Genomic DNA, 15,933 nt, shown 5'->3' with positions numbered 1-15,933 from the left:
CAGTAAACATTTCAAAAATGTAAACCTATACTTTCAACTATTCCCCTGTCAATGCTTATTTGGAAGGCCATTTTGTGTGCACAGACACTGCAGGGAAATGGGACATAGTAAGCAATTTATTTCCAGCAAATATGCAAATAACTTGTCACTACAGACAATAATCATGGCCATTATTCTAGGGGATTGGAAGCTCATGGAAATAAAGCACATTTAAACACAGTTTTAAAACACTGCATGCAGGGGGACTGACATCTGGACAGAGCTTACCAAAGGAGAGGACAACCCCCCAAAAGAGAGGCTTTACTAAGCACGCTTAAAACCCAGTGGTGACTTAACCGCAATTCAGTATATTTAGCTAGATGATGGATTTCAAGCAAGAGTGAACTGGGGGACAGAGCAACAGAATGAGAAAACAAAAACCAGTCAAAGTAAAGGTCAATAATGTTTAAGTTGTTATCCTATATTTACCTCAGGTTCAGAAAGATCACAGATGATAAACTTGTGATATGGAGCTGCAACTGTTTGACTGCAAGTCTGTACAAAACTAACTTGAGTTCCATCCAACAGAATTATTTCAGACATACAATGTATCATAAAAACTAAAACTGAATAAAAAAATCCAACTGGTAATTTTTTTAAATCTCAAATTGAATTCTTTTTATTTTCTCCCCCTGTTCTGTCCATCCTCTGATGAATTATCTTTTGGCTCTCTCCAGGAAGCCACCTGGTGTCAAGGGCAAATTGAACAGTGCCTGTGACTAATATGGCCAGTCTTACACTGGAGATGCTCTTTAAAGTGGACTGGGAACATATTCTAGACTAAGATACCTTTACTACTCTAGGGATTAAAGAAAATTTGCTCTCCAAGCAAACTTACCTACTACATTGATAGTTTCTACTGTAGTCTTAGTGCAAAACGTTCAGTATTTTTGTCTATGGGCCTAATGTCAATTCAGAACTGAACAGAGTGTGTGACGTGAGTTCACTCTATACAGAGTAAATGCCCATAAATGTTTACATAAGTAATTAGCTCCTTCCTGTATCTCTTTTCTTAAAGTACTGGATGCTGTTTATATACCTTCTCAGTTTAGTGCAATGAAGTCAAGGCTATGTACGCTCTGAACTGGGACGGGGGGAACCCTCCAACAAACTAATCTGAATTCTATGTGGAGGAAAGCTAGCACTGCCAACAATCTGGGGGGGAAATATCTTGCTCCTTTAATAGAGGCTTAATGGGATGTTATTTACTTCCATGCCATGAAAAGCTTCAACTGCCATCTCCATGCATTAAAGCTCTGTTAAAGGGGCAAGACATTTTGTCTTCACGTTGCTGGTAACCCTAAGGAAAGCTGATTCTGAAATCATGCAGATTAGCATAATTTGTATTCTATTTTTGCTAGTCATGGTGAGGAAAAGCAGCTGCTGGGCAGGGAAGGTCTACCAACCTAGAAATGTTGTTTAGCTCTACTGTCTAACGTGAAGTTCCATCAGGCATCACAAATTTTCAAGCCTATCTTCATCACTTTAAGGATGAGAAACTACTTTTTAGGTGGGAAAAAGTTTAGATTTATCATATGTTGAGTTCTGTGCTGAACTGCAGAATACATAGTGTTGTGAATAAAGTTGTATTTCTCAACTTCTGAGAAAAGAACGGCCTCAAATGACATATTTCCTCTGATCACTGCATTTAGGCAATGATCCTCCAGTTCATAGGCTCCGACATTTCCTTTGCTAGGAGCCTGTCTGGTACACCAACATTCCTTCGGTACCATCACAATGTGCATAACCTTAGGAAAAAAGAAACAATTCAGTAAAGCCAGGTTTATCTGGCATAAACAGTCTGGGTTAATTATAGCAGTAGCAAGACAACATAATATGCATTTTACATGAGAAGCCATTGTTCAACAACTTCTCTTTAAATCTTTGATCTGGTCAGGACAATGAATAATCCCCCACCCCCAGCTGTCAAGGTTCCTGACTGCAAATTGTCCTGCAAGTAGGCTACTGCCTCCAAAGCTCATGCTACAATAATAACTGTTAATCTCTTAAGGTGCCACAGCACTTTTTGCTGCAAGTTTCAGGACCATCAAAACTCAAAAGGAAGGCTACAAGAGAAGATGTAAAGAGTATATTAACCTGGGTTAAAAAAAGCATATTTCATTCCCCCCTACCCCAAAGTAGTAGCAGTTTCCTTGTTTGCCCTTTCTTCCACTGATACTGAACTCCCAGGGCAGAGTTCCAAAATACAGATAACTACTAAAGAAGACAACATAACATACTCTTGTTCTATTGGAGCCACAGCAATATTTGCTTTCACTTAGCTGTCAGGCCAGGTTAAAGTCAACCCACATGGAAGAAAATGGTCAATGATCTATGGGATTTCATCTGAAAGACAAAACTAACATTCATAACCTTCTGTTTTGGTGTTCAGTCCAAACACAGAACATGCAATAGTTGCTGCAGAGACTTGGGTTGTATATTTTTCTTTTCTTTTCTTCTTTTTTTTTAAAGACCTCATCTTAAAACTAGACTAATAAAAAAGAGAATAATAAAATACTCTGGAACAGTAAAATTTGCTGTTCTTGACATCCATGATCAAAACAGTAATATCCTGTGAAAACAACATAGTGCTTTTAAAAGGTGCATCATACCTGTATAGTTAAATGGGTTTGCCTAGTAAAAAACTAACTATATACAAGCTTGAAAAGCCTGGGAATTCAAGATTTCAAAAACTTTAAAACTCTGGTAAAGGGATTTGAAAAAAGAAAGATAGATTTATGACAATTACTAAAACACAAGAAAGGTGCAGGAATCCTTCAAAAATTCCATAGGATAAAGATGATTAAGTGCTGGGTTCAGATCAGATGGTTTCATTCAAATAACCACAATGGAACGCATGCGAGAGCAAGCTGAGGGGAAACTTCACAAGAATCTCCTTTATGGCAAAAAGGGATAAGAATTGTCTCTTGTCTGAAAACCATCAGTAAATAAAAGTTTTTCTTTTATAATTGCAATTTTAAAATCTGCATCACAGTTTGCATTTTTGGTTCTTCTCACTGTTTATGAACTTCATATTGCTGGAGTCCTTTGACTGTTAGTCCATTTCTTTCCAACGCAGTCTCTATGAGGCCTCTTCAGTACCGGTGAGACTGGTGAGATTGATGGTACTGAGAACTTTGCTGAGATGATGTAGAATAGCCCATTGTACTCTGGGACTGAGAAGATCCCTGAATGTTGCTTTGGTAATTCAGGCGTGAACTGGAGTGCTAAGGAAGAAGGGGGGGAAAAGTGAACATTTTGCTAGACCGGAACAAAAATCTTCAGAGGATGACTGACCATCATGAAAGCTAACAATTACTGAATGTTGATCAGACAGCAAATTCTTCAGACAGCTGCAGCCCTGTGATTAGGGCATCCCATTCCCTACCCTCAAGAACTAACAACAGATGCAAAATATTCCAGGTACAAACAGGTCCCACACTTATGAGCCTATAAAGAAATACATTTAAAAGGAGCCTAGTCATAACTTCTCTTCATAGTCCCAATGATTCTGCATCTCATTTTGTTTATGTATATAGATTTCTGAAGTAGACACAGATCATGGGATCAGATATTAAATGGCTTAAATCTTGCTACATGAGTTTATCTTAGAGTGCTTCCAGACATTGAGGAAAATAACATTGTTTTTTCTGATTCACACAACAATCTCAGAGGTTAAGACGCTGAACTGCAGACCAGAAGGTTGGTAGCTCAGGAGTTCGAGACCCTAGTGCTGCATGACAGAGTGACCTCCCATCTCTGGCCCCAGCTACTGCCAACCTAGCACTTCGAAAGCAAGAAATTGCAAGTAGATAAATAGGTACCGCTTCATTGGGAAGGTAACTGTGTTCCATGTGCCTCAGCATTTAGTCATGCTGGCCACATGACTACAGAGGAGTGTTTGGACAGTGCTGGCTCTTCGGCTTAGAAACGGAGATGAGAACGCCCCCTAGAGTTGGATTTGACCGGCTTTTGAGCAAGGGATACCTTTACCTTTACTTTCAGCATTGCCCTGTTCTGTAGTACTTCTGCATTATCTAATCCCCATGCATGAGCTTTCAGGTTCTTCCCATCTATTCACATGCAGACAAGATTATCTTTTATTTCTGTTGGATGCATGTAGCCTTGAATATCAGACTGATGGGGAAAGGAGTCCAGTCTGCACTGGGTGGGAAGAGGGAGACTTCCAGGGAAAATGTAAATTAGATCCAAATGTGGTGTTCTCCTGGCATACCAGCACTTATACTAACAGAATGGCATTTCCACTGGTACAGGAAGGGGACTATTTTTGCTAATTCCCTCCTCTCAAAGCAGAGCCCACGTTGGCCTCCAGGTTGTTTGAGAGGGTCCCCTCATCCAGAAGAACAGAAGTTTAGGGGCTTGGGGGGCTGCATTAAGGTGATGCATGCAGAGCTCCCCTTCACTTGTAATTCAGTTCCAAACCACTGTCTAGGAGCATCAGCATAATTATATACAATGCTGAGTAGCACAGACTTCTCACACTGGTCTCATCAGACTGCCTGCCCCATTATGATTTCAGGAAAGCGGAAGCTTGAGCACCAGAGGGCATGGTGGCAACAGCAGAGCAGATTACATGTGGGTTTCTCTAATCTGAATTTATGTCTGCGGAAACCAGGGGTCGTTTTCTGCCGGAGCGTGGCGGAGTGGCACTCTGGCAGAAAGGAGCCCAGGGTGCCCCCCCATCATTCCTGGCCCGACTGTGCAGACGGACGGGCCAGGGAAGCTCTGCAGAGTCCCCCACCGCCTTTTCCCTGAGCCTCTCCGCTCTGTGGAGAGACTTTGGGAAAGGGGGGGGGGATTTAAATGACTGGGTTCCTTCCCTGTCTGATGTTCTCAAGGTGCCCCGCATCTGCGGGCTAGCTGGAGAAGGGGAGGGGAGGCGGGCAGACATGCCCCCCCTTTTCCCCAAGTCTCTCCACTTCTGCGGATAGACTTGGGGGAAGGTTTTTTTTTTTAAATGCCTGGGTTCCTTCCTGCCCAATGTTCTCTGGGTGCTCCGCAGCCACGGGGCACCTGGAGAACATTGGGCAGGAAACCCAGGCATGACTGCCTCCCTGCCCTGCCCTCCTTCAGCCAGCCCGCCGTGGCAGACATGCCCCCCCCTCCCCTGAGTTTCTCTGCAAAAGGGGATTTAAATGCCTTTCTTTCCCTTCCCCAAACGGGGAAGGGAGCGAAAGCCATTCTAAATATGCCTGCCCTATGTCAGGGGGTGTGGCATATGCAAATGAGCTCCTGCACCTCTTATTCTATGAAATGACCCCTGGCGGAAGCTAACATACATCGAAGCTTCAGTGCTTTGCAGGGCCTAGGCAGGATTGGTCTGCCACAAAGACTCATGTTTCTGCTTCACAGCATAATGTTCTGCTGCTGCTGTTCTTTGTAAGAGGGATATTTCAAAAGCACATGTACCAGCAATGATGCACACCATAATAATTTAATTTCTTAAAAGCAGGAGATAATGTCAAGGCTTTCCACCATCATGCCATTTGCCTGAGAGGAGACTAGGGTTGGGTGAATACTGAATATAACATTGGGGATCAGAGTGTGTTGCTGTGGTTACAGTGTTGGACAGGGGGAGACCCTGATTCAAATCCCCACACAGCTATGAAGTTCAGTTTCTGACCTTGTGCCAGTCAATCTCTCTCAGCTAGATGCATTTTACAGAGTTGTGAGAATAAAAAATAGGAAGGGAGAATCACGCATGTCAGCATGATTGGGAGAAGAGCAAAATAAAAATGGGATGGATGGAAGTGGGCAGGCAAACAAGGCAGAGAGGCAGGTTTCTACACTGTCACTGGTTATATAAAAGACTATGCTGCAAAGCCAGGAAAGGTAGTAACACCATTCAAGGCACAACTGAAAAACTTCAGTTTGCAATTGCCGTAGAACAAAAAGTTATGATAAATCAGCATTTTTAAAAAATGAGAACAACAGGGAAAACATGGAACACTTTATTGTCTGAATTCTTAGTAATAAATGAGTAAATGAATAGTATCAGTACTGGAGGAAAAGACTAATGTGGGAGGTTATGATTTCAGTACTTCAGGTCCTTTGACATACTGTTCTCAACAAAACCAATTTCTCATGCTAGATTACTAAATTGCTAGATAAAATGAAAGGCCAAATAACTTACTATTTTATTCCTCTGAGTGTACTGTCATTTTGCTGTTCATCATTTTACTAAATATTATTGTATAAACTACAGGTGTCAATGTAAACCCTTTAACAGCATCTTATTCCAGCATTATTTTTTTATTTTTCATTGCAAGCTGTAAGACTAAAGTGTAGCAGATTTTGGACAGTAAATATACAGCCCAGACCTTCCCAGCTTGTGACCCAGGAAATGCTGTCAGGGAGCATGAGGGTCTAGGGGAAACAGGGCACCATGCTGAGGATAAGGGGAATGTGCCCTCAGAAGGGACCTCTTCCCCAGCTGGTGAGCGGCTCTCCTTTTGCACCAAGGAACCATCCCTGAGCAGGGTGGGAGGGGGGCTCTTGGTAGTGGGTGATTCGATCCTTAGGCAGGTAGACAGCTGGGTGGCGAACCCGCGTACTGACCGTATGGTGACTTGCCTGCCTGGTGCGAAGGTAGCGGACATTACGCGTGTTTTAGATAGGCTGGTAGATAGTGCTGGGGAGGAGCCAGTGGTCGTGGTGCATGTCGGCACCAACGATGTGGGGAAATGCAGTCGTGAGGTCCTGGAGGAGAAATTTAGGCTGCTGGGCAGGAAACTTAGGTCCAGGACCTCCAAGGTAGCCTTCTCAGAAGTGTTACCTGTTCCACGCGCAGGGCCGGAGAGACAGGCAGAGATCAGGAGTCTCAATGCGTGGATGAGACGATGGTGTAGGGGGGAAGGGTTCAGGTTTGTTAGGCACTGGGATACTTTTTGGAACAAGAGGGAGCTGTACAGGCGAGACGGTCTCCACTTGTCCCGAGAAGGAACCAGGCTGCTGGCACTTAAAATCAAAAAGGTGGCAGAGCAGCTTTTAAACTGAATATTGGGGGAAAGCCGACAGGAGATGAAAAGTCTCTGGTTCGGGTTGGCTCATCTGAGAGAGGTGAGGGGGTACCGGTTGCTTTTCTACAGGGAGGTGGATTGAAATTGTCCACAGAGGCCATGGCTGGTGACATGGACTGCCGGACAACGACTCGAGATAGCAAGAGGAAGGATGCAGGCTTAACTTGTAAGGGAAATTACAGCTGTTTCTATACAAATGCTAGAAGTGTCCGAGGTAAAATCGGGGAGTTGGAGTGCTTGGTGTCGGAGGGAAAAATAGACATTGTGGGTATTTCTGAAACTTGGTGGGATGAGGAAAATCAGTGGGACACAGTGATTCCCGGTTATATATTATATCGGAAGGATAGGGGGGGAAGGGTTGGAGGTGGGGTAGCTCTGTATGTCAGAGAGGGTATAAAGTCTAGAAAGATTGAGAGGCTAAGTGAATTGGATTCGCTTCTGGAAGTTCTATGGGTTGAAATAGGGGGGCCAAAAGGAAACTTAACACTGGGAGTTTGTTATCGCCCACCAGATCAAAAGATAGAGGAGGATTATAAAATGATGAATGCCTTAAAGATAGCAACTAGACAAAAACACTGTGTAATAATAGGTGATTTTAACTACCCACACATTGATTGGGTCAATATGTGTTCTAGTCGGGAAAAAGAGATTGAGTTTCTAGACACTCTAAATGACTGTGCTATGGAGCAGATGGTCACGGAACCTACCAGGGGAGAGGCGATCCTTGATTTGGTCCTAAGTAACACTCAAGACCTGGTGAGAGATGTAAAAGTGATTGCACCGCTTGGAAACAGTGATCATAATGTTGTTGAGTTCATCATTTGTACAAATAGAGAATTGGCCAAAAAGACTCACACAACCATTTTTAACTTTAAAAGGGGTAATTTCTCTGATATGAGGGGACACGTGGGGAGGAAACTGAAAGGAAAAGTAGAAAGGGTCAAAACAATTGGGGAAGCTTGGGATCTATTTAAAACTACGATCCTAGAAGCTCAAAAAATATATATTCCGCAGGTTAGGAAAGGCACAAACAGGTATAGGAAAAAGCCTGCATGGTTAACAAACAGAGTAATGGAGGCTGTAAAAAGTAAAAAGAATTCCTTTAAGCAGTGGAAAGCTAGTCACAGTGAGGCTGATAAAACGGAACACAGGCTATGGCAAATAAAATGCAAGTCTGAGGTCAGGCAGGCAAAAAGGGAATATGAGGAGCATATAGCAAAAAACGTAAAAACCAACAATAAAACTTTCTTCAAATACATTAGAAACAGGAAACCAGCCAGGGAGGCAGTGGGGCCCTTGGACGACCAAGGGGTAAAAGGAGTATTGAAGGATGATAGGGAAATGGCTGAGAAGCTAAATGCATTTTTTGCCTCCGTCTTCACTGTGGAAGATGAGAAGTGCTTGCCCACTCCAGAACCACTGATTTCAGGAGGGGTGTTGGAAGACCTGAGTCAGATTGAGGTGATGAGAGAGGAGGTCCTAAAACTGATAGACAACTTAAAAACTGAAAAATCACCAGGCCCAGATGGCATACATCCGAGAGTTCTGAAAGAACTCAAATGTGAACTTGTAGATCTCCTGACAAAGATATGTAATCTTTCCTTAAAATCTGCCTCCATTCCTGAGGATTGGAAGGTAGCTAATGTCACTCCCATCTTTAAAAAGGGTTCCAGAGGAGATCCGGGAAATTACAGGCCAGTCAGTCTGACGTCGATACCGGGTAAATTGGTGGAAACCATTATTAAGGAAAGAATTAGTAGGCACATAGATGAACAAAACCTATTGAGGCAGACTCAGCACGGTTTCTGTAAGGGAAGATCTTGTCTCACTAACCTGTTAGTGTTCTTTGAGGGGGTGAACAAACATGTGGACAAGGGGGATCCAATAGATATTATTTACCTTGACTTCCAGAAAGCTTTTGATAAAGTTCCTCATCAAAGGCTCCTAAGTAAGCTCAAAAATCATGGGATAGAAGGACAAGTCCTTTTATGGATCAAAAACTGGCTAGTTCATAGAAAACAGAGAGTGAGTGTAGGTGGGCAATTTTCTCAGTGGAGGGTGGTAAGCAGTGGGGTACCGCAGGGATCAGTACTTGGTCCACTGCTTTTTAACTTGTTCATTAATGATTTGGAGATGGGAGTAAGCAGTGAAGTGGCTAAATTTGCGGATGATACAAAGTTGTTCAGGGTGGTGAAAACCAGTGAGGATTGTGAGGCACTCCAAGGGGATCTGTCAAGGATGGGCGAGTGGGCGTCAACATGGCAAATGGGGTTCAATGTGGCCAAGTGCAAGGTGATGCACATTGGAGCCAAAAATCCTAAATATAAATACACATTGATGGGGTCTGAACTGGCAGAGACTGAGCAAGAGAGAGATCTTGGAGTTGTAGTGGATAACTCACTGAAAATGTCGAGACAGTGTGTGACTGCAATAAAGAAGGCCAATGCTATGCTGGGGATTATTAGGAAGGGTATTGAAAACAGATCAGCCAATATAATAATGCCCCTATATAAATCAATGGTGAGACCTCATTTGGAATACTGTGTGCAGTTCTGGTCACCACACCTTAAAAAGGATATTATAGCTTTGGAAAAAGTGCAGAAAAGGGCAACTCGAATGATAAAAGGGTTGGAACACTTTCCCTATGAGGAAAGGTTAAAGCGCTTAGGGCTCTTTAGCTTGGAGAAAAGACGACTGAGGGGTGACATGATCGAGGTTTATAAGATTATGCATGGGAAAGAGCAGGTAGAGAAAGAGGTACTTTTCTCCCTTTCTCACAATACAAGAACTCGTGGGCACTCCATGAAACTGCAGAGCGGTCGGGTTAGAACGGATAAAAGGAAGTACTTCTTCACCCAAAGAGTGATTAACACTTGGAATTCACTGCCACAGGAAGTGGTGGGTGCTACAAGCATGGACGGCTTCAAAAGGGAATTAGATAAGCATATGGAGCAGAGGTCCATCAGTGGCTATTAGCCACAAGGTATAGCTAGGGGCTCTGGGGCAAGTGATGCTCTGTCTTCTTGGTGCTTGGGGGGGGTCAACAGTGGGAGGGCTTCTAATGTCCTGGCCCCACTGCTGGACCTCCTGATGGCACTGGTATTTCTGGCCACTGTGTGACACAGAGTGTTGGACTGGATGGGCCTTTGGCCTGATCCAACATTGGCGTCTCTTATGTTCTTATGTTCTTATGTAATGCAGTCCACTAACAATGGACAGTAGCTTTAACTCACAGGTTACCTGGAATAACAAAAAAACAAAAAAACAAAAAAAGATTTCTGAAGGGGGGGGGGGACTCCTGGCAGCCCAAGTGACAGGGCTTGTGAGTTGCATCTGACTTACTGGATCTCAGGTTGGAAAGCCCGATAGAACGGAAGTAGGTAGCAACAGGTTCTATCATAAAATTAAAGATATAAAACCTCAGCTTTATATCTTCTACCTCCAAATTACTATAGGTGAAATTATACTGATATATTATTCACATTTTGAACCTATTACTTTTTGTTCATTTTTAAAAAAATGTCAGTCCTTTCAGATTACTTAACATGAAACTAGGAAAGGCCTAATGCAATTATTATGCTATATAATATGGAAAACAAATAACCTACATAGCTTGTAACAATAGTCTGGCTTTCAAACAAAATGAATGTTGTATATCATTTACGTTCTTGAAACGGAATGACCTTTACATTTACTACGAAGGTGTATGTGCAAGATGCTCTAAAATCAAATGCCCTGACAACAGCAGTGATGAACCTTAACCTAGAGGCTTCTAAAAAGAACCAGGAAACAGGATGGAAAGGACAGGATATTAAAATAAAGATTCATACCACTGAGGCAGTGGTGAACAGAAGCCACAAAGCATCTTGCAGCCTGGTGACAAATGGATCTACTTATAATTCATCTTTTCAATGATACTGACTGTTGTGTTCATGCAGTGAAAAGACATCTGTGATAGCTAAAATATGCTAGCATTTTTTGCTTAAGGAAACTTGCATGATTGTTTTTGAAATTATTATGGCCAAATTAAATTATTATTATTGTTGTTGTTAAATTTTATACCCCGACCTACCCCACAAGTGGGCTCAGGGTGGCTTACAACATAAAATCATCAGACAATCTCCCTTATATATAAAAGCCGAACTTCTCTAGAACATTCCACACGCTCCGGAATTGGTTGGCGCTCTGGTGTGTCACTCAGAATCTGTCCCTATCCACTGGCTGCATTGCTTGAGTCTCGCCTCCAACGTTCTAAACAGTTTGCTGTTTCTCTCCCCCCCATAGCCAGTCAGAACACAGAGGTTATTTGCATATGCAGCCTCATTGGCCTTTCCCTCGGAATACAGAGGTCATTTGCATATGCGACTTGATTGGCTTTTGCCTCTAACATTCTAAACAGTTTGCTGTTCTGAGGTAAAATGTGTCCAATCTCCAGGTGAAGGCTGGAGATCACTCAGAATTACAACTGCTTTCCAGATGGCAGAGATCAGTTCCCCTGGAGAAAATGGTGGGCTCTGTATCCTTATATGCTGCTGAGGTGGCCCCCGTATGACAGCCAATGTGACGTAGCAGTCAGGGCTTCAGAGCACGGGAGAGGCTGCAGGTGTGTGGGGGGTAGAAAGCTGAAGAGTGAGGGGGAACTAAAGGTAGGTTGATGATTGGCTGGGAAGGAGACAGGGTTGCCAACTCCAGGTGGGAAATTCCTGGAGATGTGAGGGATGGAGCCTGGAGAGGGTGAGGTTTCAGGAGGTGTGGGAGGAGTTCACTCAAAATTATAACTGTTCTTTAGGTAGCAGAGATCAGTTCCTCTGGAGAAAATGGTGGACTCAGTGTCATTATACCCTGCTGAGGTCGCCACAGCAAATTGACACTGAGTGTCTAAGGCCGGGGCACCCACCCAGAGCCTCTTTCTAGAGGCCGTTGTATTTATTTCCACAACGGGCCTTTTTCCTAGTAAAAACAATAAAACAATAAATGGCAGCAGCAGATTATTACAAAAACCTGTGCCTCATGTCAGGCAAGGAATAGAAGTTACCCCAAAATACTCCAGTGCCCAAATAATATCCAAAACAGCAAGGGCACTGGTAGGGTACCATGGACAGGGGAGGCCAGAATGATTGAACATTCGCCACCTCAACCAAACACCTGGTGGAACAGCTCCATTCTGCAGGCCCTGTGGAATTGCAGTAAGTCTCACAGGTCCCTGGTCTCAAGTGTGAGCATGTTCCACCAGGCCAGGGCAAGGACTGAACAAGCCATCACCCTGGTTGTGGCTAAGCGGGCTGGGGACTACTAGGATGTAGTGCTCTCTGGCGCTTATATGGGTGTAGTATGAATGGGAATATAAAGATTTTCATATATAGGTTTTTTTCTTCTTGATTGTTCATATTCATATTTCTCTGGTTTTTATAGATTTGTTCTTTAAGTAATATTTTATTAGGATGTTAGAAAGGCCTGTTATATAGAAGGCGTTCCTCTTGTAGGTCTGATATTGTTAGCAGACAACATAATAGGCACAAAGTTCATGATTCTGTAGTTCTTAGGGCAAACCTTTCAATGTCTGGGTCAGATAAGATTTTAGTCTCGTATCAGTAATGAATACTTTTGTTTGGGATATGAAGAATCCTTGCCCATTATCATTTAGGTTAGGTTAAGTAAACACTTAAGTTTGACGTAGATATATGTTTCTTTATATCTGGCCAATCAGAGGATTATTACTCAAATTACCACTGTCTCTTGTAACCAATTATGCTGTTTGAATATTGTTTTCTTGATTATGTCAGTCTATGTATAAAATATCATGTTTCCTGAATATGTTCAGAATATGCTCAAGAAGAAGATAAAGAAGAAAAGGAAGAAAGTTGTCAATTTTTGGTTAACTATTTGGTCTAATTGTTTTCCTATTAATTGAGGCATTTTTCCTGAATATGCTGAGAAGAAAGCAGTCAGTTTTGATGGGTCCTTTGGCCTAACTGTTTTCCGTATTTCATTACAATAAAATACAAGAACTTCTTCCTCATTTGACTTCATTTTTTACATGGAATCTAATATGTACAACTTGGGGAGAGGCAGTCCCGCAGGTATGATGGTCCCAGGGCACATAGGGCTTTAAAGGTCAAAACCATGACCTTGAACCAATACAGTATTCAATCAGCAGCCAGTGCAATTGGTGCAACACTGGCTGAATGCATGCCTGCATAGGCGACGCTGTCAGCAGGCACACTGCTGCATTCTGCACTAGCTGCAATTTCCGGATCAGGCTCAAGGGCAGCCCCGTGTAGAGCGAGTTACAGTAATCCAGCCTGGAAATGACCATTGAATAGATCACTGTAGCTAAGTCCCAGGGGGTGAGTTAGAGAACCAGTTGCCTGATCAGCTGAAGATGATAAAAGGCTGATCTGGCAATTGAAGTGACCTGGGCCTCCACAGAAAGCGAGGAATCCAGCATCACCCCGAGATTCCTTATCCTCAGTGCTGGCACCAGTGGTGCGCCACCAAAAACCAGGCACCATGTGGAATAGCTACATGTTAGGGCTGATTCATGTGGCCTGATCTGAATATGTATTAATTGGATTATATGAGTGCCATACTATGTATCAGAATTGTTGATCACCATCAGCCTGTGATGGTCACTGAGTTTTTGGACTGTTTTGTAATTTCTTGTGCTGTACCTCTAACAAAAGCCTATTGCACAAAAATGTTGTGAGTGAAGCTTTTCCTGGTGTGGAGAGACGTGAGAAAATTTAGCTTCCTTAATTTCTGTGCATTGGGCAGTTGTTAATAATTGCGCAAGGGTAGGGCTAGTTAAAAAGGTAGCAACTTATTTGAATGCATTTGACAGTTACTGTGCTGTCCACTAAAAGCTTCTCACCCAAAGTTCATGTTCACACCCTGGATGCCACAGGAAGCAGATATACATATATATATATACATAAATTTAATAATAAATCAATAAATCAATCAATAAAGAAGCAAGGGACTGATAAGAACTTGTGGGGCACAGTACATTCCCCATATCCCCCCTCCCCACACTATTTCCTCTTCCCCTCCTCCTGGCATCCCCCACTTCCTCACCTTTCCCTGCTTTCTTCTCTTCTTCCCACCCACCACCCACCTACATGTATGTGCTCCCCCATCTTAAGCTATGTTTATTATCTATTTACTTCGTGTCTTTCTCCACAATGGGGACCCAAAGCAGCTTACACCATTCTCTTGTCCTCCATGTTATCTTCATAACAACCCTGTGAGATTGGTTAGGCTGAGATTCTGTGACTGGCCCAAAGTCACCCAGTAAGCTTCCAAGGCATAGTGAGGGAGACCTTGGTCTCCCAGCTCCTAGCCCAACACTCTAACCAGTACGCCATACTGGCTTTCATGGGGTGGCTGCTGTTGAACAGAAGCAAGCAGCCAGGCCTGGGTGAGTAATGCAAGTCATGTGATAGCAAGTCACTTGGTGATTGCCACTGGGCCTGGTCCCAATAAGTCCTCCCCTCACAGCCTGAATCAGTTGCAAAAAGGGTCCTTCCTCTCCCCTTGCCTTTTACTGACAGAATCCAAGCCCTGAGGATGGCAACATGGCCTCTCACCCAAAGTTAGCTATAACCTAGCTATTACAACCACTGAGGGCATTTGTTTCTTAAAGCTATCAGTACTGCTCTTATTATTTTAGGGGGGGGAACCCCCAATTTTTTTTTTTAGATTTCAGATTTTTCAGCAAACCTGGAGCTTTTTAAGGTTTGCTTTGTCTGGCCATGGCCCCAATCACCAGATTTAAGTATCCACAGATGGAGCTATATTAAAAATTAGCTATATTGTTGACAAGTGGGGGATCCACAAGGAATTGCAGTGGGACCTCTCATTTCCCCTCCCCCTCCCCCTCTATTTCCTTTTTCCACCCTGACCTTTATCTGCTCCCCCATCTTCAGTTTTGCCTCCTTCTCTCCCTCTGGCAGCTGGGAAAACTCTGGTTAAGTTGCATAACAGGCCCAACTGTATGGTGCCAGCAGCCAGGCCTAGGTCCAGTTGTGCTTGAGGAACCTGCAAGGACTTGTGATGGGATTTCCCCTATATCCCCTTCCCTAACCTATTTTCTCTTGCTCTCCTCCTGGCAGCTCCCATATGCTCTCTCCTTTCCCTGCTTTCTTCTTCTCACCCACCAACAAACCTACCTTTTATCTTCCCCCTTCAGCTAAATGTATTATTTATTGGTCTTAATTTATACCCCACCTTTCTCCACATGGGGAGCCAAAGCAGCTTACATTATCCTCCTCATGTCCATCTTATCCTCACAGCAACCCTATGTAGTAGGTTAGGTTGACAGTGTGCGACTGGCCCAAGGTGACCCAATGAGCTTCCATGGCAGAGTGTTGAATTTGAAACTGGGCATCCCAGATCCTAGTGTAAAACTCTAGCCACTAAACCACACTGGCTTCTGTGTGCTGGCTGCTGTTGAACAGTATCAAGCAGCTAAGCCTGAGTAAGTCATGGAAGTTGTATGGCAGCAAGTCACATGTTTGTTGCCAGGCATGACCCCAATGAGTTCCCCCTGTCATGCACCCCTGGTCCTCCCGGGGGTCTCCCTCCTGTTGCCGTGTTGCTGTCAAGGCCCCTCATGTGGCTGCCCCCACTCCTCTCTCCAGGGGCCTGGGGGTGTGGGTCAGGAGGCCATGGAAGCCAGTCAGGGTCTGGAGGAAATAGGGGCCTCAGACCAGGGACACTTGGAGGTTACTTCACCTCCTTGTCCCTCGGATACCAGCCGCGCTCTCTCTCGCCGTATCTGGGCTGGGTCTCCACCTCCTCCCCGGCCCTACTCCTCCATCTCCCCCTTTTATTGCTGCCCCATTCCCGAACCACA

At 43.7% G+C, this 15,933-nt stretch overlaps 1 protein-coding gene across 2 annotated transcripts in view; it reads right to left on the bottom strand.

Moving 5' to 3' along the window:
• Nucleotides 1–2,746: 2,746 nt before the first annotated feature.
• Nucleotides 2,747–15,933, bottom strand: part of CDK19 (cyclin-dependent kinase 19) — a 236,930-nt gene continuing 223,743 nt past the window's right edge. For both annotated transcript variants that reach the window (XM_015418762.1, XM_015418763.1), the window contains one exon: nt 2,747–3,266. In XM_015418762.1, coding sequence (XP_015274248.1) covers nt 3,135–3,266 — 132 coding nt within the window. In that variant the 3' untranslated portion in view covers nt 2,747–3,134. The remainder of the gene's footprint in view (nt 3,267–15,933) is intronic.

Source organism: Gekko japonicus, unplaced genomic scaffold (assembly GCF_001447785.1).
Source record: "Gekko japonicus isolate JY-2015 unplaced genomic scaffold, Gekko_japonicus_V1.1 scaffold880, whole genome shotgun sequence".
Classification (NCBI taxonomy): Eukaryota; Metazoa; Chordata; class Lepidosauria; order Squamata; family Gekkonidae; genus Gekko; species Gekko japonicus.
This window is presented reverse-complemented; position numbering and strand designations above follow the sequence as displayed.